General features: G+C 44.8%; 2 protein-coding genes across 2 annotated transcripts; one reads left to right on the top strand and one right to left on the bottom strand.

The window, feature by feature from the left end:
* Positions 1–2,693: 2,693 nt before the first annotated feature.
* On the bottom strand, positions 2,694–5,026 carry LOC119383278 (inhibitor of growth protein 1; the record flags this gene model as incomplete). The annotated part of the gene is made up of 2 exons (XM_037651345.2): positions 2,694–3,405; positions 4,783–5,026. Coding segments are annotated over 2 exons (873 nt in total), but the record flags the coding sequence as incomplete, so codon positions are not given.
* A 671-nt stretch (positions 5,027–5,697) lies between these two features.
* Positions 5,698–22,690, top strand: LOC119383272 (ubinuclein-2). Its single transcript, XM_037651337.2, has 5 exons — positions 5,698–6,322; positions 10,284–10,370; positions 10,442–10,552; positions 12,595–13,499; positions 21,034–22,690. The coding sequence occupies exons 1-5, from the start codon at positions 6,146–6,148 to the stop codon at positions 21,947–21,949; spliced, it is 2,196 nt and encodes a 731-aa protein (XP_037507265.1). The 5' UTR covers positions 5,698–6,145; the 3' UTR covers positions 21,950–22,690.
* The last annotated feature ends 597 nt before the right edge of the window (positions 22,691–23,287 follow it).

Raw genomic sequence — 23,287 nt, 5'->3', positions numbered from 1 at the left:
TTTAAGTCTCTAAATAGCACTATATTTATACTAGAAGAAAACACGGATGGTCGTTATTATATTAAAAGCTCACTCCTTTGCCATACATTCACATTTTCTGCCCAGATTATTTTTTATGAATTGATAACATGCGCTTAAAAGTTTGGTACATATATGAATTGTGATGCAGCTGTATCTAGTGGCTGGGATTGTAAATCATGCACCTGTGTACCATTCTCTATGAGCACCACAGAACACATTCAGCACCTACATGAAACATTCTTTTGGATGGTGACATCCAAAAGAATCCAAAAGAATAACAATGCCCATGGCACATTTCATGAACTGGCAGTGCTGAGAGGGCTTCTGGAGTGTGCATTATATTTCCTTAAAAAAAAAATGGTGTATGGTAGCAATTTTAACGCTTGCATGGCACTGTCCTAGATGCAGGAATTTGAGAACTTTGCTTTTTCAGTCTACCACATCGTAAAGGCTCATTACAGAACGTAACCATATAACGAACATCCTAATGTAATTGCTATGCAACTTCATATCTGCTGCTTATTGTATTTTTCTTTTAGTAAGTTCTACTCCTGCGAAAAGGGCATTATTACTCAATGTACTTCAGTGATTCCCCTGCGAGTGTCACTTTATTTATTCATGGGACTGCCTCTTGTAGCATCTGTGCAATTTTTGCACTACGTTTCACCTTTGCTACAAAAAAAAGCATGAAAGTGCACTTCTAAGTAACTTGGTGAAGCAACTTGTCAAGAACACCCTACTAGTGCGACGTGTGCTGTCAGCTTATATTTGCCATTAGAGTTCATGAAAGATGTTACCAGTATGTAAGTATGATCAACGAATGTTCCCCTAGTAAGTGACACTGTGAAGGATGACACAACCTTAAAGGGATGGTGCCGTCAAATTTCGAGGCTATAACAAGCCTGTTGTGGGCTTCCTCTGTATGCAAGGACACCCCACACGAAGGGTCGGACACAGCAAACGCTTAGAATACATTTTAATTCACTTCCAAAGTGCACCTAAATGCCCATTCTCCCGATCAAAACCCATCGCTAGCGCGCCAACACCGACGTAGATCTGTAGGATGGGCAACATGATGGGCAACGAAAGTTGTAGTGACGTCACACCAGACCTGCTGTAGTGATGTGGTGACTTCCGGACATACACCACCTCCGCAACGTACGTACCGGCTGTAGTGAACTAGAATATATTCTAGTTCACTATAGTACCGGCAAAGCATCGGTTGCTACATCACTCGCCGAGTTTCGATCGCTTTCTGGCCAAGTGCGTCACAGCATTGTGTGGTCACGTGACCAAGCCCCCTACACTTCTATATCACTGCTCAACCTCGGCGCCCAGAAACCGAAACTCTGCCGAAACCGAAAGTTGTTCCCATCAAAAGCTGATATTAAATTATTTAGCAAGAATACATGAATCTTGGTGTGTGCATCATGCTTCCTGGAGATATAGGGAAAGCTTACAGCAACGAACACGCAAGCTACAAATTTGGTGGCACCACCCCTTTAATGAAACCAGCAGATAATGAAGCCAGGGTTGGTATAGGGGACGTTATTGTACTGTTTTTAAGTGTATTGTAACAATTGTGATATAGATGTGAAGAAATTACAATACACTTAAAACAGCACAATTAACGTCCCTTATCGCTTCATTATCTGCTGGTTTTCATTAAGGTTGTGCCAAACAAAGAAGCAAGGCCTCAAAAATTCCCTTCATTCATTCACTGTGAAGGATGGCAACATTGTCGCTGAGCTGTCTATGGTTTGCTACTGCCTGAGTATGTATTGCCAAAGTAAACTCCAGTGAACATACAGTAGACCACAGTGCTTAGAAAAAGGGACAAACACTCAAAAGACACACATCAGTCTGTACATTTTTTCTGTGTTTGTCCCTTATGTGCTCACCTGTTGCACATGACCCAAGAGTGAAATGAAATGTGCAGCACTAGCTGCTCGGAGCTGGTTTTCAGAATCAGGGCATTGCATAAGGAGAAGGAGGATACAATATCATGACAAATGTAGAGTGTCTGGCCTAAGGATGCGAAATACACATTTGAAGCCAGAGTTATTGTCAGGGTTTTCTCTTGGGATGCTTCTCTCAGTAGAGTAGCGTCAATGGCTACCATTCCATTTCCACAATGTGGCATTGCCATTATTTCAATAACAAACATACCATGGCAAATTGCATGTTTGTTTAGTAAACTTCAACACCTACAACAAACAAAGGAGCTTGGTGGTTGCTGCACTTGTCTCAATTTGGAAGGAGCCATTAGGTGCAGAGGTGGCATTTGATGTGAAATAGAGTGGCATCAGGCACAGCATACTTGACAACTGGCTCATAGAACGCAGACAAGTAAAAGATATATTTAACACATAACCAGAGATTTTCAAAATATTTTAGGCGCTACTTCATTTCCAAGGTTTAGAAATTGATTAGTCGTTTTGTATCTCAGCGATAGCAGTTCAGTGTTATTTCTGCGACGCAGAAATATGGTAGAATTTCTTTTTGATTCAGTTCACTAATGGTTTTGCTCGCTTTCACAGACATACATTTCTATTTCAAATGAAAAATTTTGCACAGGGGCTGCTTCAACTTGTACGGCTAGGCAAAATTAGACTTCCTACAATGTCCTGTATTCTGTTGCAGTTGGCCTTTGAGTGACAACACTACATGTGCAGACGAAATCAGAGGTACATTTATTGAGTGCCATCAGTAAATTGACTTTGTCGCACTTGTGCAGCAGAACGGGGGCGGGTGGCTAGCTTCCCTTGGGCTTCATCTGGTTGCTGCGGTCGCCCCGACACCGGGGGCAGTACCACCGGCCCTTGGGCTTTGTGGTGAGCATGACACATGAGAAGTGGAACCATTCAATACTGCACTCCTCATTGTCACAGCAGATCATTTCTCCGAAGGAGACCTGCTCGCAGAGGCAGTATGTGGGCTCGTCGGGATCGATAGGCGGCTCGGCAGGCGACGGCACGCCGCCGCCGCCCCTCTGTTGGTGACCCTGCTGGTGTGCTTGTTGATGCCCTTGCTGGTGGCCACCCGAGTTCGAGGCTCCTCGCCGCCGCTTCTTCTTTGGCTGCCGCCGGCCACACGTGGGGTGCGGCGCAGGCGTCTGCTCGTCGTCGTGACCTCGCTGGCGGCGTGACCGCTTGGCCTCTCGCGTCTCGGGTTCATGGTCAAGGTTGCGATAGTCCTGGTCGAGCTGGCGCACCTTGTTCTCGATCAGGTCCTGGATCTGCTGCAGCAACTGCAGCTTGTCATCACCGAGCTCCTGGGACTTGATGAGCGAGTGCTGGATCTGTAGCATCACCTTTTTGCGCCCCACATCCAGGTCGCGCCTGCCCAGCAAGCCTTTCTGCTGCTCCAGCTCCGCCAGCACTTCTGCACACAAAAGAAAAAGGTGTGAACTTGGCTCTGCTGATGGTATGGTCGAACCTCAATATAATGAAACTAAGCTAAACGTTTCTTGCAGATACAAGCATGTAACGAATACATGCTTACTATGAATAGTGGATATACCAAGCTGTTTTCGTTGCAACAAACTTCAATGTTACACGACGTTTTGTGGTGCAAGGACCAGTCATGGCCGAAGAACTCAAACAGTGTCGACGTAACAGAGTTCACCTATACTCTGCCAAGGAGGAGTTCTTTGCAGCTAGTACACTGACATCTGGACAGAAAAAGACTGGCCGCATGCAGATTACTACAGCTCAGCTATTCATCTATCTGTTTGTAACGGTGATATAACGGGACGTTATGAACAAAGTGTTCAAAATCGTTCAAATGTGACACTTGGCAGCTCCGTTCTCTTCCGCTCAACTAAGCGAAAATGGTACAAAACCTTCCCTGTCCTTGCAGTTTCCTAGTACTTGCACAAAACAGTTGCGGACATTTGCTACTGAACTATTTTAGTTCTGGTAAACATGCTAAACAGTGCATATTGAAATGCACAGAAAAAGACTGTAGTGCGACTGTTAAAGGAACATTTAGAGGAACTGTTGCAGGACAAGGCACCTTGTTCCGTCTTGTGGTGTTGTTTCTGTGCTAAAAAAAGCACTATTCATTCACACCAACTAGCCTGCCAATGCATTGTGTTGATAACTTATAATATCGTAGCATTAGCAGGAACACAGTTGTACAGCGCATGATGGTAAATCGCTACTTTCGGTGCTTTGGCAAGCGCAAACAGAAAATTTCAGACTTTTGCAGCTGTCAGACGAAATGCACAACAGGTGTATCTATTGCCTGGTGCAGAAAAGAAAGAAAAATGGGGGAAGGGGAGCAAATAAACTGAAATTGTTAGAATAAGGCTGAGATGTCAGTCTGTTCTCCAAGTAGGTAGCGATGAGCTCAACTCGACACGTAATGACGCAAAAAAATAAAACGAAAAAAAAAACTCAGCTAGCGGTACACACTGCAAACGAAAGCAAGGAGTTTGTAGCGTACTGCCAAATGAAAGATTCCGCGAATTTAGTAATGTCCAACAGAACACACACGCGAACTCACTAACTACCGGGCATCCGCTGACAAATTACGTTAGTATACGGCGTGTTCTATACGATACTTGTGACAGTACTAGAAAGACCTGCCTTTTTCGTGCGATGTTCGGCTGGTTCTTGGCCAATCATGTGCACATCACGAGTTCACAGCGAACCTGTCCTCTCAGTAAAGTGAACCGCGATAGCATCCATGCGTCAGTATGTGGCAAAGTGATACAAATTTGCGCCGCGACAGCAAAATAAAAAAATTCTAACGTACCTTGGTACTTGACGTCCAGCTCCCTGAGCTGGCTGAGGTTTCTCTGTACATCATCGGGTAGATTTTCCACGCAGTCGAGGTAGTCTTCGATGTAAGCAGCTGAATACAAGGCCTCTACAGCGGCCTGATTCAGTGCTACATCCCACGAGCTGCCTTCCTTGGACGTAATGTTGAATGCTTCGGGGAACCAGCTCTGAAAACACACACGCACTGGCGCCGAGCCGTCGCTATGATCGAGCGCGGTTCAGCTGTAGTCAGTTAGAGCACGCAATGTTTCCTTTTCATTGATGCCTCAGCTTTCGACAATTACGTTGTTCGTCAAAAACGATAAATCGGCTGCGTTATCGCATGGAAAATATACTGAAAGCAAGTTCTCATTGGCAAGCAATCGCACAGCAACCGAACCGACCAAACCACGCCACTGGCGAGCTCCGCTTGGCTTGTCTCAGCTCAATGTGTTCTTACGAAACTACAAAACACCAAAAGAAACCAAAACTTCGCGACAGAAAAAAAAATTGGCGGCAAATATTGAGCGAGTCGCCAGAGGCCGCATGATCGACAACGATAATTTCGGCGCGACGAAAACGTAAAACAGTGAGAAGAACGAGCGAATTGTAATAATAAAGCTTTATGTAATTCGTTGCTAGCTTTTTAGATTACGCAAGCTTCTTACAAGGCATAACTATGCCCTGTTTTAGCGTTATAATGATTTGATTGTTTTACACAAATGCTATTCTAATTCGTTCGCTGGTTCGGAAAACGTCATAAAAGAATACGCGATAACAACAAACTAACAAAATGATTTAACTGTGACAAAACTAGCTTGCTAACAGATTGTGTTGGCTGTTTCATAATTAGCTACGGTAAGACACGCCCACTTTTTATCGCATTCGACGAGGGCGCCAATGGCGTCTGTTACCCAACAAATACAACAAGAGATTTGTGCGGTCCCGCGGACCGAAAAACCGCGCAAACACTGTAAACACTCGGCTCGGGCGCTGAACAGTGTGGGATGAAAGCAAGTTCGTAAGATTGACGACGAAGGGGCCTTCCGAGAACACGCAAGGATTTCGTGCCCCACGAGTTGTGCGCGATGGCCGTCACGTCGTTCGCCGAAGTGTCCACCGTGCGTGCGAAAGTGCAGCAGCAGAGTTGCGCGTCATGACCGTGTGTAGCAGTGAGGAGCGTCCAGCATGTCCCATAGCGATTAGTCGCCACCAGCGAGACGCGTAGGAGAGAGACTGGATAGGAAACCGGTGATCTAAAATGGCGCTGTGCGATGTTCGCGGCGTGCTTTGATACGGGTGGCGGGAGCTGATCAAGTTCCCTGGGGCCGCGGAGCGACTGATGTGCTGCCGCTGCTATGGCTGAACCGAGGCGCATCAAGCTCGAGACAGCAGCGGCCCACCAAGCACCAGCCAAGCAAAAACGCGCCGAGGTGTGCCCAACAAGGCGGTTTCAGCTCTCGCTAGTGTCGAGTGGCCAGGAAGCGGACTCGTGCCCCGAGTACTCCTACAGTGACCTGTTGAAATCCTCACGGGTAAGGCTCGTTTTGCTCGTGACATCGCGCTGTAACTCGAGGCGTGGGCCATCAGTAATTTCCTTTTTCTGTTTACTTATCGGAAACGATTTTCACCGTTGCCCTTTTAGGACGGGACCACCGCAGTGCACGGTCAAAAGAAAGGGTATTACCGGCGGACAAAACAATATGTCGCGTGCTGTGGTGGCGACGGGGACGTTACACACAGAGCTGTCGCGGAAATAGAACTGGGTTACGTTTTGCCCAATTTTCTGAGCTGGTTATTTGTTTTGCCTTTCTGTTGGGACTTTCGTTAACACGCTAGCGGTTTTCACGGGCGCCTCTCGTGGCTTTTTATGGTGAACGAATCCTGGTTATGGTGGCATTGTAATTGCTTGTCAAGGGTCTGCCCATGGTGGCGTTTTGTTGTAGGTCACAAAAAAGTGTGAAAATGCGCCCTGCCTGGTGTGGCCCGTCTTTTCCTTTTGTTTGATTTTGTTAGATGTGGGTGTTTACTGTGTCTAGGAAAGGTTATACCCGTGTAACTGTTTTGTTGAGGCATTGAGCCTCAACTGTTTTGTTGAAGCACAGTTGAGGCATTGAGCAAGGACACTCGAGCCGAGGCGTATGCCGCCACGAAGAAAGAAAAAAAAAATCTCGTGCAGGGTAGTCGTGTCAGTCACTACTCTCGTGACAGTTTTGGCAGAACTGGGTTCACGTCATTCACAAAAAAACTTTCTCCGAGTTTGCGCTGGCTGGTAGTTACGATGGTGATGATTAAGCTATAACAAGGTCGTGTTTTTATTGAGTGCTTATCACTTTTGCTTGGTCTGCCGGACAACAAAACCGAATAATAATGCATCATTTTCCAGCGTGCATACACTATAACCGTAGGACGCGACTTGCTGAGTAGCCAGTGATGCATTGTGTCTGCAATTACATTTTGTGCGCGTTGGTAGCAGTTAGGAAAGATAACACTGGAAAGTTCGTGCAAGCCTGTTTAACGGTGAAAGGTCAGCGAAATGGTGTCAGTCTTGGAGTGCGCCATTTCTTCTTTCTTTCTTTTCTTTTTCGCTGCCACTTATCGGCCGCTCACGCGCTCAGTGATCAAGGTGCGATTTTCACCCGGAACTACGAACTCTCTTTCTCTTGGTGACGGTCGTTATCGACGGGTTATTTAAACGGAAAAAATTAAGCCGTATGAGCCGCTGGATCGTTTCTCGCTCCTGTTTTGTTTATGTAGCGCCTTTGTTTTGCTAGTGTTCAGTTGATGTTCAGGCTCCCTTGCGTTGTGTGTTCGATGGTTATTTGCAACAACTTAGGAAATACGTTTTTATAAGCTTTTCTTATGTCCTTTTTTTTTTCTTTGCTCCTCACGTTATTCAATGCAGTGCTAGTGTTGCCTTTAGCGACTGTCGTGGAAATTTGCCGTTCGCTGAGGTACTTAATGCGATAGTCAATCGCACCGATCCCCCCCCCCCTCATTTTTCTCTTTGACGCCTTGGTTGTTTCCTTCTCCATTTTTTTTTCCCTTTTTTTTCCCTTTAGTTGCGGCGGAAACTCGCTCCGCTTTTTATTAGCTGCAGGGCGTGTTCGCAAACCATCTGCTTTGTTTGTACTCTTTTTTTTAGAGCGGCTGTGGCGTTGCGCTGCTGAGCACGAGGTCTCGGGTTCGACCTCCGTTCACGGCGGCCGCATTTCGACGGGGTCCAAATGCAAAGTTATTATTTCAGTTATCAGCGGCAAGTTGTCTTTTCGTCTACTTTACTTTCTTCACATTTGCATCATAATTACTACGAAAATATCATCCCCTATATTTTCCTCGGCTTTCATGTCTGTTAGTTCTAATTAATGTTGTGTCTAGCAAAGAAAAACGAGCCCTTAAAATTGCCCTTCCTCCGTTAATAAAAAGTGCTCGTGTAGGTACCACATTATGGAACCTCGGTTGGTGGAAATGAATCCCGGGGTCCCTCCAGTGCGGCGTGACTCAATCATCGTGGTTTTGGCACTCAGCACCCCTAATTTTCTTTTTATTTTATAATTGCTTTATGGCCTGGTCGATTCTCTTTGATCGAGATGAGTACAGGGGAGATAAATAAATGGCTGTAGGTGGCGTTCGGCGCCAGTTTTTGCTGTTTAGTTTATTTGCCTTAGATGTATTGTTCTAACGGATAATTACTGAAAATCGAAGAACTTGTGGGTATTCGCGGTCAAGCCTTAAATAATAATAATAATAATCGCGGTCGATACGGACCACTTCTAGCGAAAAGTGACAAACGTGATTATTTCTTTCTTTCCTTTTTTTATTATTTTTTTTTGCCCACGGACCGTCATCTGCGGCCGGTGACACTGAAGCCACTCATGACCAAGAAACAGCATAGGTTAGCTAGGTGCGTGTAGAATACAAACATGCATTTTCTTTTTTTTTTATTCTTTTTTTCAAAGCTCCATGAATGCGGAAATCATTTCAACTGTTTGCACCTGTCGCATGGAAGTTAAAACTTTTGCATAGAGCTGTCAACAAAGGCAGCAAATTAACTATGACGGCTGTGCAGTATTTTTTTTTTTTCTGCATCTGTGGTAAGCGTAGTGTTTATCGTGATTTACTCTCTCTTCCTATGTTTCTTTCCTTGAAGTGCATAATCTTTGTGCTGAGCTAGCCGGATCGTATAAAACTGGAAATGAAAGATCATAATTTTCTCGTATGTTATGGTTTTTCTTCTTGCAGATGGCAAGGTGAAGAATTCACATAATGCACCATCTCAGATGACATGTTTCCTTCCTTTCTACTTCATCTGTTGTGTCGCTCTTTATGCAATCGCCCCTTTCTCCTCTCAGTATGTGATATGTATGTTATTTATTTGTTTGTCCGTGATTTTTTTTTCCAATTTGTACGGCGATTCCTGTTCCAAAGAGTGACACTGGAAAGCTCATTTAGTGGGATGTGGTGTTGTGTTTATGCTCTAAAACAGGGGTCTCAAACACGCGGGCCGCATGCGGCCCACGGCTCCACCAGCAATAAAGTTTTGTGACTTCGCTAAATTGCAATCTCATTATTTGCTCACCGATTGCTATTAAGAACAGTTTGTTGCGGTAAGCTACTGAGATGGGTCTGGTCTCAAGCATTTTCTTTTTTTTTTTTCGTGAGGCACCCCATGTGGTCACCACCTGTGGAAACGTAATCGTAGAACAAAATCTATATTCCAGAATCGGCACCCAGATTTCAGTCATTATGGAGGTCAGCATCGTTATGTTTCTCAAATTTTGACACCAGATCCCCTTCAGAAATGACATATATATTATACATGGGAAAGGCGGTCTCTTAAATGGCAAGGGAACGTTTGGCGACATCTTGCACAAGCTACGAATTCAGGACAAATTCGTGAGATAAGTACTGATAGGACTGCTTATTTAGTGTTGAAATTGCTATTCCAGCAAATGTCCCAAACTTACTAATCCCGTATTGCTTTGTAGTCGCAGTGTTTTACGAAACTTCTTTACGAAACTTTGTCGATTACGTCACTTGAAAAAAAAGATTAATGACTTCAAAGGAAAATCAAGTGTTCCACTCTGTATCAGGCACTATTGGCACTATGTTGAGTTTCTGTCATTGTTTACTGTGCATTTAACAATTCACATCAACAGTTGGACAATTTGCATCCATGTCAACTACATTCTGATTGCAGTGAAATGTAAAAATGTTTATCTTTAGGGTGCACACTAGAAAACCTAAGATTTTGAAAAGTAATTGCTGTCCACCGCTGCCCATGGTACAGCACCGGGATTATGAGTTCCCCCTCCCCTTTTTTTTTAAATTGTGTTTTATACTTCTCTTGCATTCAAGAGCTGTATGTGCAGTAGTGATTTTTGTGATGACATGCAATTTTTACTTTGATTTTTTTCAAGTGCTCTCTGTGCTTGGTCGTAAGCGTATGGAGTGGGCATTGTTGCAGACATTTACATATGTTGTGCCCTTTTCCAGCCTCCGGATGCTGACAAGGATGACCCGTTTGGAGAAAACGACGATGACAATGTGCGGGAAATTGCGCGGAAGTTTGAGGAGAAATATGTGAGTCATCGCCAGGCTCTGCGCCTCGTGCGGGGAGTGAGTGAATCTTTTTTCGTTTTTTTTTACTGCAGGGATCAAAACACGGGAAGAAGAGGCGCAAGGGCAGGGTCGCCTGGGAGGACTACGTTGACCGAGGAATGGGCTACGACGAGACGGACCCTTTTATTGATAACGGAGAAGCGGTGAGTAAGCTATGCAGGGAAAGGCAGTGCAATACTGGTGTCGCACGGTGCTCTGCCGATTGCGATTAGAGGGCTCCTAAATGACCTCCGATATTTTACGGTTTCCAGTAAACACGCGCGTTGAGTTCACAATGCCGTCACGACCAACGATTCCAAACAAGACAATGCTACAAGCAGCGGGTACGCCACGAAATCGAAAAACAATCCCGTGCTCCTCTCTGGGCCTTTCGATCTCCCCACTGTTAGTTGCGACGTCACCACCCGCATCGGGTCATGTCGGCAGCTGCAAGAACCTGTTTGCCCACAGCAGATATACGCATGCTCCCTGCTCTTCCTTCTCGCATGGTGAGGAGGAGCACGCTGCGAGGAGGAGAGACGAACTGAGCGTAGCAGAGAAAAGAGCGAAACGACCAATGGCCATGTTTCAATCATCAAACGTGTAATTGCGTAATGTGCACAAGAAAGCTTGGATGTGCAAGTGTGCTTACCGTGGTGTCATTACGCACTTCCAATCGCAATCGAGCCCGATCCAGTTTGATTGGCTTCCTTCTGCAGTTTGTGTGGATAAGCCAGTGTTATATAAATTCGGTCCCAATTGGGCTCGATTGGGATCGAAAGCGCATTGTGCGGCACCTGTATTAGGCGTACTGTTATGAAGGATAAGTTAGAAACGTGCCCATGGTGAAAAAGTGTAGTGATAGTCATGGCGAACTCTGTGGTACATTCTTTATTTTTTCTGTATTCTGCAGTAATAGCCCTGCTTATAATGAATTTTGTGTATTTACACAAATTCTTGGTACTGTGCTGTGAGTAGTGCCATATCTCTACTTATTTTTGACAAGTTCTTTACGCATTATTTGGCATATCTCCTGTGTTTGTGTCAAAATTCATTTTCATCATTATAAAAAAAAAAGCATTCATTCACGATAGCCATTTTTCCACATGCTGCACGTATCATTCTGAAAGGGAGGCATTGCATTTTGTGCTGCTGTGCTGAATATAGGTGATTCCACAGTTTCGTGATTGCTGTATCTGCAGACCCAGTTTAATTTTCATTTTCCATAATCACAGCTGCTTTATAACCAGAAACAACTGCACCTCGCTCTAGCAGCTGGCATGCAGGGGACATGCATTTTCATTGAAGCATTTAGAAGCAAGCTGGTATAGCTGAGTTTGCAAATATATTGCCTTGACAGTCTTGAAAAACATTTTATTATTTAACTTTTCATCATACGATTTATTGAAGTGGAATGTACGACTGACGCCTGGAAGTTTAATTGCTGTACCATAAAGTCAAATATTGTATTGCTGAATGCCAAGAACTAGAGTGGTAAGTAGTAAAGACACTGCACATAGGTTCACTAATATTTGCGCTAACTACAGCCCTGTTGAGGGGTTGTGGTAGCAGCAAGTATGAGAAGTACAAGGAAGCTGAGGAGAGTTACATTAGATAAACGAGAGTAGAACCACAGTTACTAATCAAGACGACATAAATGGGCTAACAGACGTGATAGAGGGTAATTAATAAAAGAATTGTTACAAACTGAGAATTATTACCGCTCTATGTCTGTGGTGGACAATTTCTGCATATGGAAAAATTTTAGCAAGAATAGGCAGTGCATTTCTGTTGCTAATGGCAGTCAAGTCTTTTAAGCAGTCATTAGTAGCAAAACAAATTTGATTTAGCAGTAAGATGACAAATTAATTTGGACTCGTTTTCAAAATGTGAGCATAGGAAGAAAATTTACATTTGCATTGCTCAAGGTTTTGCATAGCTTTCTTATTTTCCTCGCCAATGTTCTAAAAACTTTATTGTTCTGCTGAGAAGTAACAGATTTATTAAAATAATGTGCAGTGTCATTTTCATTGAGGGGCTACATCAGATGTCCTCAAAACAACCAGCCGACCCAGCTGGCGCTATTGCCAATAAGTTTAGGCATTTATGCCAGCTGGAATTCCAGCCATATTGAAACTACGTGTGTCACATGGCATGCCTAGCACCAGATAACAAAAGCCCGCACCCTCTTTTCTCAAACAAACAGTACGACGAGCTGGTGCCCTCAACGTTGACGACAAAACACGGCGGTTTCTACATCAACACGGGAGAGCTGGAGTTCCGGACACCGTCCGGCTCGGACTCCGAAGACTTCCAAGGAGAGGCTCGGCCGCGACAGGTCAAGAGGGGCCCCCGCGAGGGAGGCGCTCGGCGAGGGCCCAGGCCTCGCGGGCGGCCAAAGCTCATTCGCGACCCTCTCGCCACTGCAAACAGCGGCATCGCCGAGGCCATCGAATCCGTGGTCCGCGGGGGCGGCGCCACCGTGGTGGAAGAAGAGGTCGCGAGTAGCAGCAGCAGCAGTGGGGGTGCCAGCACCGGGGACGACCCCGTCGGCCCTATCTTGTCCTCCGAAGTGCCGTGTCCACGCCTTCCCGACAACCTCCCCGTCGAACTGGAAAACGAGGTGCGGCGTCTCAAACGTGCCGCGGCGTTGCGCTCGACTGAGGGCAAGTGCAAGTTCTTCCGGGGCCACGTGAACCAGCTGCTGCTAAGCGTGGAACTGAGGGCGCGCGAGCTGGGGCCCGGACAGCGGCAGCTGGTGTATGCGCACCTTGCCAACTTTCTGCCCTGCACCAAGGAGACGCTGCTCAAGCGGGCCAAGAAGCTACGCCTCGACCAAGAAGACGGGAGGCTTGGCGAGCCGCTGAGGAGACTGAAAGAGGCCCTGGACGCCGGGGAGGGCCTCGGCGACGGCCGCCTCCGCGAGGCCTTGTGTGAGGTTGTGCGAATAAAACTGCGCTGCTACGAGCTCTCCAAGATACGCACCCAGTCGGCAGAAGAGTACCTGCGTCGTTTTCTGGACACGGAAGTGTGCCCGCTGTGGCCCGCGAACAGTCCCGTGACTGCCAAGACCCTCTTCCGTGAGAGCCGGCAGATCCACGGCCATCTCACGTGAGTGCTTTTTGCAAAGGCTGGAAAAGGGGGTCGCTCTGACGAGCTGAAAATCGCATGCGCTTGTGCTTGTTATTGCTTTTAATGCGCTTTTACTATATTTGGTGTTGACGTTTTATACTGCTTTGTCTGAAATAAAATGCTTTGGTCAGTCTGCTGCAGCTAATTCTGGTTTGTGCAAAATAAAATTTTTTCGGCAGTCTGCAACAGTTAGCATCTTTTATGAATTTATTTATTTATATATGGGAATCCCTGCCCAGTTATACTGTAACCTGCAAACACATTGTGAAAGAAAAATTCTCCTTCTTCCCACCTGCACCCCGCACATTTTTTATCAAACTTCAAACAGAAGTTTAACTGCATGGGTGCATATAACATTCCTTGATGTCATACTCAAAATTGTCTTCATACATTGGGCCATTGCCACGTGAAATATGACAGGTTTAGTATTTTACTCTAAAATGTGAACAAAAGCATTTCAGGAACTAAAAAGAGAAAAATGAGGCTGGGAAATGTTTTAGCTACATCTGAAAGACATAGATCGATTTGAATATAGCTGCATTGCTCTTTTTGAAGCAACCAGTATAGTTCAAAGTTGTCTTCATGTATCAAATCAATCTGAAAGAGTTTGAAAAGTTAGATAAATTAATTGCACAATTCTTTTAGTATGACAAAACAAATCTGTGGCATATAAAACATGCATATACTCAATACCACACTTAAGTGGTGCAGAATGATGCAGCACCAGGAACTTCCTAATCCGTAGTGCTGTAGCACTTAGGTTAAACATTTGTAGCACCACATGCATAACCCACCAACTCCCTCAAACTTTTTGTAGACTTTTCAAAATTGGGCTTGTTCTACAACTCTTATGAATTCCGCATTAAGTTCTATGAAAAATAAATTACTTTTGCAAATATGTTTCCAAGCTCTTGCAAGATTGTGTGTTGAAAAAATAAATTTTGACTGTACCTGCACCATTCTCCGTGGCAGGACCAGGCACTTGCATTGAGCAAGCTTATTCCCCCTAATTTCCTTTAAATTAGCTAAATGTTTCAATAACTAAGAATGTTGCGCTGCTTGTCAGTGTCCATTGTTACAAAAGTTTGCTTCTGCTTATGTGCTGTGTCTAATGGTGCATGCCATCCCCTGTGTTGTGTTCGCAGTGTCTTTAGAAATGTTTGCAGGTTTGCACGTAATGAAAGTGCCGTGCTGTAGAGGCAATCTCGTGAACGTTTCTTTTTTTCTTGCCGTGGCAGCACTTGTGAGCTTGTAGATGTCTGCTCAGCCCGACCTGTATGTAGGTTCACCTCCAGCTATGCCTTTTCATGAAAACTTCATGGTGACAGAGTTCATTACCAAGCTTTTTGGTTGTTCCATATGCACACGTAGGTTAAAAAGCATCAGCTGCGAGTGATTTGCTCATAATATGGCTTGCGATACAAGTGGTCTTCTTAAATTTTGGTGTGAATTGAATGACAAAAAGGTAAACAGATAGTGTGGCTTTGTTGGGAGATTATTTAACACGACATTCAGCTTAAAAGGAATAACAGTGAAGAATAAACGAGGGGAGAGAGATTTACAGAATTGTTAGAAACAGACAGAAGTTACGAGGTTTAGAAACTATAGCACAGCTAACTGCTGCAAGTGTAAGCAGACTGAAGGCAACAAATTATTCTGCAGGTACGTCTTGTTCCAGATCAGTGTTGAGGCTTCTTAATTTTTGAAAGCAAACGTGCCGGAACATAATGTTCTACAGTGTCAAGTGAAATGTCTAGTTAATGATACAGTACCGATAAAATTCTAGAAAAAGAAAATCTTTGTTGCGCTAAATTTTCTCGCACATACTTTCATGGCAACAGCCATCGAAAGCTTTCTCAGTAGTATGTGCATATCAAAATAGACAAATTTTGCGACATCGTTTACATGGGGAAGAAACCCAGTAAAAATTATAGGAATGTTGTCGCAGCTCACCTACTGCTGCTCTTGTGACTAACCACTTGGTTAGTTCCTTTGTTTAACCTTAAGTCTTTACTTGTGAAGTGGAACCACCAAGTTCACATTGCCTTGCCTCTAACAGCTCTGTATTAGATTAATTTTGCACAGAACCATGCTTGGGGGGCATAACCTTTTGCAATACAAGTGGAAGCTATAAAACAGAGTTGATGTACTTGACAGTAGTAACAAATATTGTTTGTTTGTTTGTTTTCAGTCTCAGTTGTAAAGTCTTGTGCATTCTGAGCCAATGCTACAGATGTTCTTCAGCTTGGTTATTTATTTATTTATTTATTTATTTTGAGAATTAGTGCTTTCTAGACCTAGTTCACCATGACAAGTTTGCATATTTGGTAAAGGTTCTCTTGCATTCAAGAAAAATTACCATAAAACTCTGTTTCTAAAACAAAGGTTGAACATGCTCTTTACAAGCTGCTGTAGTATGGCATGTCTATAAATATGCCTGGGCGGTTGCTTTGGATGGAACCCTTCCTTCTTATCCGGGCCATGCAGGATCTTGCTGGGTAGTGAATTTATCATGGCTGTGATATTAACCTTGGTTTCAAAGCACTCCTCTTGACATATTAGATGCTCCTGTTTCGTCAGATGTTGTTTCAGTGTTTTAATATCCTTAAATGCACCTTTAATTATCGGTTCAATACGATGCACGTGACTACTCCTGGAGCTTGGCAAATAAATGTCCGAGACAGCTTGTTAGTCCTGAAGATATCACCAACCATTTTGCTAGCTTTTTTTGTGTATAACAAACACTGAAATATAAACAGAGGGAAAGGGCTAATAAGAATGTTTGATTTGACGTAATTTTTGGAATGAAATGAGTACAGATAAGAACGGGACAGAAAAGAGAGGTTTTTAGATTGAATAAAACTTTCTGCAGCGCTTTGCTAAATCTGATATTGTTTTCCTCTGGTTACCTTGTCTCACTTTAACTATAATACCTTGCACCCCATTGTGGACACCCTTGGTATAAATTCTTACCTTCGCCATTTTCTGTATCTAGCTGATTTATATAGGCACAGCTGCAGCGCAAGCTCATTTCCATGGCAAGCACTATTGGGCAGCTCACGTGCTTGGCCGTATTAATGAGTGTGCTGCAACGCTCACTGCTCCCCCCCTCCCTCCGTTGTATGCTTAAAGGACAGCAGACACAAAGACTTGGTGAGAAACTATTACTAGCACTGCATTTCTCTCGGGCCATCCTTTTTTTATTTGGACATCTAGTATTACGTCCCTAATTTATGAAGGAAAAAAGGATTGAGCATGGTGCCTGCAACTGTCATGCCAGAATGGAAGCGACGAGCCGTCACTGTGCATGGCATGCTTGCCTTGTGTTGCTCGTAGTTCCATGCAGTGCAAAAGACAGGCAGTTCCGACATTGCCACTGTGAAAGAGCTGCCTGGCTTTCACTGTTGCACGACAATAGCATAGAACATCAGCACATCGTGCTGTGGGATGTGCCTTGACTGCATCTTGGTTATCACAATTTCCTAGCAAACAGCTATCGTTTCATTAGTAGTCTTTGGACACTATATATGGAACCAATTGGGCTAAACACAGCTATGGGTAACTAACTTAGAAGAAGCATTTTATGTGGGGCCAGTGGGTGTTGCATTCTTCAGAAAAACTGCAACATTGCAGAAGCAATGTGGTGCCTTGTTTGGTGCCATATTCGCTCAGCTGCAGGTTGCAGCTTTGACCTGTGCAAAAATTTCTCATGAAGAAATCGACGCTGAATTTTCATGGTAGGAGTGTAATGCTTGCATCCTGCTCCTACAGCTTGCAATGCTAAATAGACAATTACATTTCAGGCTTGCCAGGTGTTGAATCTTTCCTCAGAATATATTCTTGTACAGTTCAGCCTGTTCTTAAAGGAACACTAAAGAGAAACAGTGAATCCGTCTAGACTGATAAATTGTTCTTCAAAGACTATTTGATACATTGTGATAATAGGTTAACTATAAGAAAAGAAAGTAAAGGTCAATGCTTATCTTTTAAAAATTTTTCACTGAGATGACCTAAAGGAGAAAAGACTGCAGGTAGATCTAGCCTTGAGAGACGTGCTTGCAATGTGCATCCATTTAGGAAAATGCAGGCAAATTTGTCACCATTCAGAGGCACATTGCACGCAGGTTAATGCATGACTAAAATACTTGGGGCGGCGTTGGCAAGCCACCCTTCCAAATGTCCGATGTGCACATGAAAACACTTATTTCATTCACTCTGGCATTGCTTGCACTTTGGGAGTGCATCAAACAAACATTTGCACTTTCCAACGAGTCCAGTACATCCCAATGAATAGTGTTCAGTATCAGTGCAAGCCTTGCATTTCACACATGTTGGCAATGCAGAGTTTCATTTATAGCCATGAAGCAGGAAGGCTTCTGTCCTGTTCAGCCTTTTTGTCACACAGGGCTGGTGATGTGGGGAACATAAAGAATAGAAATTACTCCACACAGCTTGTTTTAGAAAACGTTGGAGGTCTCTAGGGGCCTTTGTCTTGGGCGTAATTCTAAGGCATCCAGCAAGTCTCTCAGCCACATCATAACTCATTACGCCTGCATGCGATACAAGCCATTTCTGCAACAGCCGCAGAGAAGGCTTGCTGTCTGGCAGTACTGCCAAAAACCCCAGCACCAATACATTGTCATGACATTGTGAATATCAAAGAACTTTTTTCTTATTTAGGTTTCATTGGCTCAGTAAATGTTCTACAAGTTTACCATATTCATTCTTGGACTTGTTCCAAGTACAATGTAGTCCATCTTTGACTATAAGGAATGGGATGTGCTCTAGCAAAACTCTCAGAACTTTTGGCATCAGGATGAGCTGGTGTGAGGAATTTAAAGGTGGTGTCACCTTCTGTCTCCTTTATATGGCTTTTCTGGATTACCAAATGTATTCCCACAGCAAGATTGATGCGTTTGATACTGTAGAAAGGTATTTGGGTAATAGTAATCAATAATTCATTGCTTCCTTTAGTGTTCCTTTTAACTTAGGTCATTGTTGCATTGGTTTATCCATTTGCAACTGTATTGAAGCTTTCAAAGCCTGCTGTATCAGGCCTTGCCTCATGTCTGTACTAAGCTGACATGTTCTGAAAAATAGGTAGCAAAGCTGCAAATAAACTGGAAAATTGTGAGATGTCTCTCAGCATTTTGTGAGATACTGTGTTGCTTAAACAGTGTAATAAAATTCACTCATACATGGAAATAGCTAGACATTACAATGCCTAATAAATATCCATATGGTGTTGAGACACCTCCTCAACGAACATGGCAACGGTTTTGTTTGGTCTTTGATTCCTGGAATTGAGGAGACATTCTACTTGTTCTTTCCAGTCGGGACTTTCATACGTGTTCCGCAGCTGAGTACAAAACTCCAGCCAAGTTGTCAAGGCAGCTTTATGGTGCTCAAACCAAATGCGCGCTGAATCCTCCAGGTAGTAGTAGACATACCGGAGCTTTCGATGATCGTCCTGTTCATTGGCGATGCCGACTCAATCGTATTGGTCCAGCCAGTCCTCAGCGTCTTCGAAAGCGTCCCCATGGAAGGGCCTTGGGGGTTCGCAGGGCGTTGAAAAGCCATGGAGCACGCAAGGCCGTGGTCTGCTCAGTCTGGCTTGCCATTGTCACGCTTGCCATGTTTCTGGAGCGTTCTGGAAGAGGGCCGAATTGAGGTGGTAGGCGTAATTGCCTCCGACTGCGCCAAAGGTTGGCTGGTTCTTCCAAGGCATTGCTGTTGGTGACGGGATCTTTTGCATAGACTGCCACCCAGTGCCTCCACCAGTAATGTCACATTATATTGTAACGAAAACCTGTAACTGGCAGTACAACGGAGCATCAGGCTGGTCCGATCACTGGCAATACAGCTTCATCATCTTTGTTGTGAGCTCGTCCTCATCATCTTTCCAACAGCGGCACATACAAGCCTGCCAGGAACAATACCAGCTGATCTTATACTTGTGGCAATACAAATAAATTTTTATATTAAAAAGTAGGAACATGCCAAATTAGTAAGCCTAAGCTGTTAATCGTCACTTTTGCAAATAGCTGCCTACAAAGCTTATGTTCTTTTGTAAAAGCAGCCCAGCACAATTGTATGCCAAGACCAAAGCGCCAGAAACAGCCTGGCTTCGTGGCAATTGAAGGCCTGTCTGTACGAGTTCAGGTTTTGTGAACAAGCAAACTGCAGTGTAGCAGTTCGCTTGTAACTGTATTGAAGCTTTGAAAGCTTGCTGTATGGAGATGGCACAGGCGTTAGATTTATTTCTGTTGAAGCCACCACCATTTTTTAGTCGCAGCAGTCTGCAACTTGGGCAGCTTTCCCTTTTTTTCCTTCTTTCCATTAATGCGATCTCAATGTTCAGAAAAAGGCATACACTTGCTAGAACTGGCTGGCAACTTGATAATGGTAGGCTAAAGTAGGCACCTGTCTTTTATCTTATGCGAGTATGGTATGCAGTCCAAACAAATGGGGGGGGGGGGGGTCATTCTGCAGGAGTCCTCTTAAGTGGATTGTCCATTCCAGCACATGCTAACTGGAGAGCTGGTGGACTAGCACCAGTTGCCATCACCTGCCCTTTGGTTCTATCCATTCAGTGCATGCTGAAATTGACAGTCCCCTTAGTGGACCCTTGCAGAATATCATCCCATAACACTGTGCACACAACAAAGCAAATGTGTTTCTCATCTATATGAGCATGTGAGGATTATATGCTTACAATGGAATTCCACATTTATCTCTGGCTTCATTGAAGTGAGTTCCACATTTGGTTGTGAAGCTACGCCTGTATTTGTGCGCCCCACATCTGTCATAAATGTTTTTGCAGGTTATATGTGTAAAAGAATCGCAGCTTGGCAGGAAACAAGAGTAGTGGTGCAAACAATGTAGCTTCTGGCGAGGTACAAGTATATGTTGTGCGCCACTCTCAAAGGTATGACCATGCGCACATTGAGGTACCCAGTCTACTGCCTAAATATAGCATTAGCTTTACCGTGTCTGTTATCGCTGAAGAATGTTCCGCATTATGGTGTGTTACGTTTTGTTAAAAAAGAATGGTGCTGTTCAAGGACATCTTTCTGCGTCTTGTGTTAGGCCGATCTGGTATGTAGGAGTTTAAGGTACGTGGTGAGCGTCAGAATGAGTTGCCTTCACCCCTTGTTGGCCAGCATGCGTAATTAATACCCAAAGCATACTCAAACCTGACTGAGCATGTTGAGTGCCTTAAGCCTATGCTGCAGTTTGGAGGTGACAAATATATTGGGTGGCTCTGCATGCGCATCGCTTTGCCATTTTTTTCTTTTTGAATGTTCTATAATAAAATATTGCAAGGTATTGGAGGAGGCTGATGCAGTTTTTTAATGTTATCACAAAAAACTTGCATTAGAGGCCTCTAGCAGACAGGTGCATTGTGTAAAGTGATCTTGATTGATTCATATGTGGCAGTAATAGAGCAGCACTGCTAAAGTGTGTGTGTGTAATTTGGACTTTCTTTTCTTTTCTTGCTTTTGTATCCCAGGTTAAACCCTCGCAAGGCGTCACACCTCCCTGGAACAGCACTCCGCAAGATGTCTAGCCACATTGACACTGGTAGAGAGAGCCCTGGTACACCGTCCATGCCATTGACCATTTCCTCATCACCATCGGCATCAGCCGCTCCCACATCCTCTGTATCAACGCCCACACCTGTCTCTACACCGCTCTCTGTCACGCCTGCCCCACCACCTCCATCCTCCACACCGTCACCTGCACCAGCACCACCTGTAGTGTCATCGCCAGCTCCCACAGCTACCTCTGTTCCCACTTCAGTCATCCTGCAGTCACCTGGAAGGCCTCCGTCGGCCGATGCGCGGCCGCCTCGCAGCAGTCCCCCAAAGCCCTTCCTCGCTTCGCAGATGCTTGACCGCATAATTACCGCTAGCCTGGGCAACTTCCCCAGTTCGGGAAATGAGGTGAGCGTCCCAACAACCAGCTCTCGCCACCTGGAGAGCAGCAGTGTTAAGCTGGAACCAGGAAGCTGCCCGCCCAAGGCCCAGACACCACAGCTTCCCCGAACAGTAGCGTCCAGCACATCGCTGCGGCTGACTCCTTCGTACGGTTTCATGGAGGCCTTCAAGCGCACTTTGGAGCAAGGAGAGCCACCCAGCAATGCAGGGGGGCCCCCTTACTACAAGCCAGACCTCCTGGAAGGCATGAAGGGCTTCCCTTACCCCGTGGGCTATCTGCCCAGAACATCGGCAGCAGCCTTGCCCCCGGAGCGGCCACGACCACACCTCAGTGTCGCCCAGCAGCCACAGCCGCAGCACTGGCGCCAACGGCCGTCCTACCCATCTCCGTCGGCCAGCTATCCGCCACCATCGCGACCTTACCCTTTTCCGTCCCAAAGCCACCACGGGTCAAAAGGTGCCAGTCAGGGCCAAGGTCACGTCTCGTGAGAAGCTGCTGAAGCGAGTGGCACATGTATGGACGGCATCAACTACAGAGAACAAGCTTTCACACCATCACCGGCAGCATCTAGCACTTCCAGAGAAGCCTCGTGTGCCCAACCTCTGCTGGGAGGTTTTGCAAACTGTGATGGTGTCTTCCAGCACGCCTTCGCAGTTCCTTAGAAACTCTGTGTAAATGTATTGTGCAAGAATACTCTTGCGTAACCATGCCTTCTGTGCAACAGAGCTAGTGTTTCTGCGCGTGGGACATGTCTAGGACCTCTAGGCCAGCTGCATGCAGGCCTCTAGACTGCTGGGGAGTCATTACAAGAATTCTTAGCATTATGGAAAGCAAAAGAATGTGTTTGAAGAGTCTTCAAGACAGATTACAGCGATTCCATGGCAAATTATGCCCGCTTTAGTGCTTAACATATTTAAATTACTGTGCAGAATAACGGTGCCAGAAGGAGATGAGAATGGGGCGCATGTGTTTTGTGCCATGTCTAGTGTCCTGGTAAGCACCTACAGAGATCTGTTTAGTGTTCTCATATTTGAATGTAGCTGCTTTTTTCCTTATTGTGCAGAAGCTAAAAGGAGCATAATGAATTGTATAGAAGTACGTCGAAAATTTACGCACTTTCATAGCACCTCATCTGTTGTGAAGAAAAAAATATTGCAAGCCTTGTTTTATATAAAGTATGCATTGTAAAATAAAAATGAAGGAACGTGAATGAAGCTTATAAAACAAAAGAGCAATACATTGTGTGAGATTCATTGTGCGCCATCAAAAGGTGAGTGACAGCTTCGGGAGTAATAAAACTCCCAAGCAAAGCTTTGCGCGCATGTTGAGAGAAATACATGTTGCTACATTACTATATTTGATACTGAAGGACAAAGAGTGGCGGCGAGGAAGACGAGGCATTTCAAGACTGGTGCGCTCTCGGCCATCTTGTCTGCGCTCGGACATAGTGTAAATGCATTGTAAACATGCTTTGAGCTCTGTATGCTTTCACATGACAATGTGTATCACTGCGTGTTATTTATACAGGAGTGGCATGGAAGTCGGGAGCTTCACCTCTTGTTGCCTTGTTGGCGTTTATGACCGACGTTCATGAAAGCACCAGTCTCCTCCTATCCTCTTACAGTGCACACAGAACAGTTACGTGCTGCAAAAGGGGGAACTCGACCGACTGTGGAGGATATTATAAAAGTGTCTTACAGGCCCCACTGCGTACGGGTAGACATACAAAAATGCATAGAGGCAATGTGAACAAAAAGCATCGACAGTAATATAAGTAAATAAAATGTGCACTATGAACTCAAATGTAGGCAACACACTGTGGTAGC

The sequence above is a fragment of the Rhipicephalus sanguineus genome, chromosome 2, assembly GCF_013339695.2.
Source record: "Rhipicephalus sanguineus isolate Rsan-2018 chromosome 2, BIME_Rsan_1.4, whole genome shotgun sequence".
NCBI classification, from domain to species: Eukaryota; Metazoa; Arthropoda; class Arachnida; order Ixodida; family Ixodidae; genus Rhipicephalus; species Rhipicephalus sanguineus.
The sequence above is the reverse complement of the archived record's forward strand: the minus strand, read 5'-3'. Positions and strand labels throughout refer to the sequence as shown.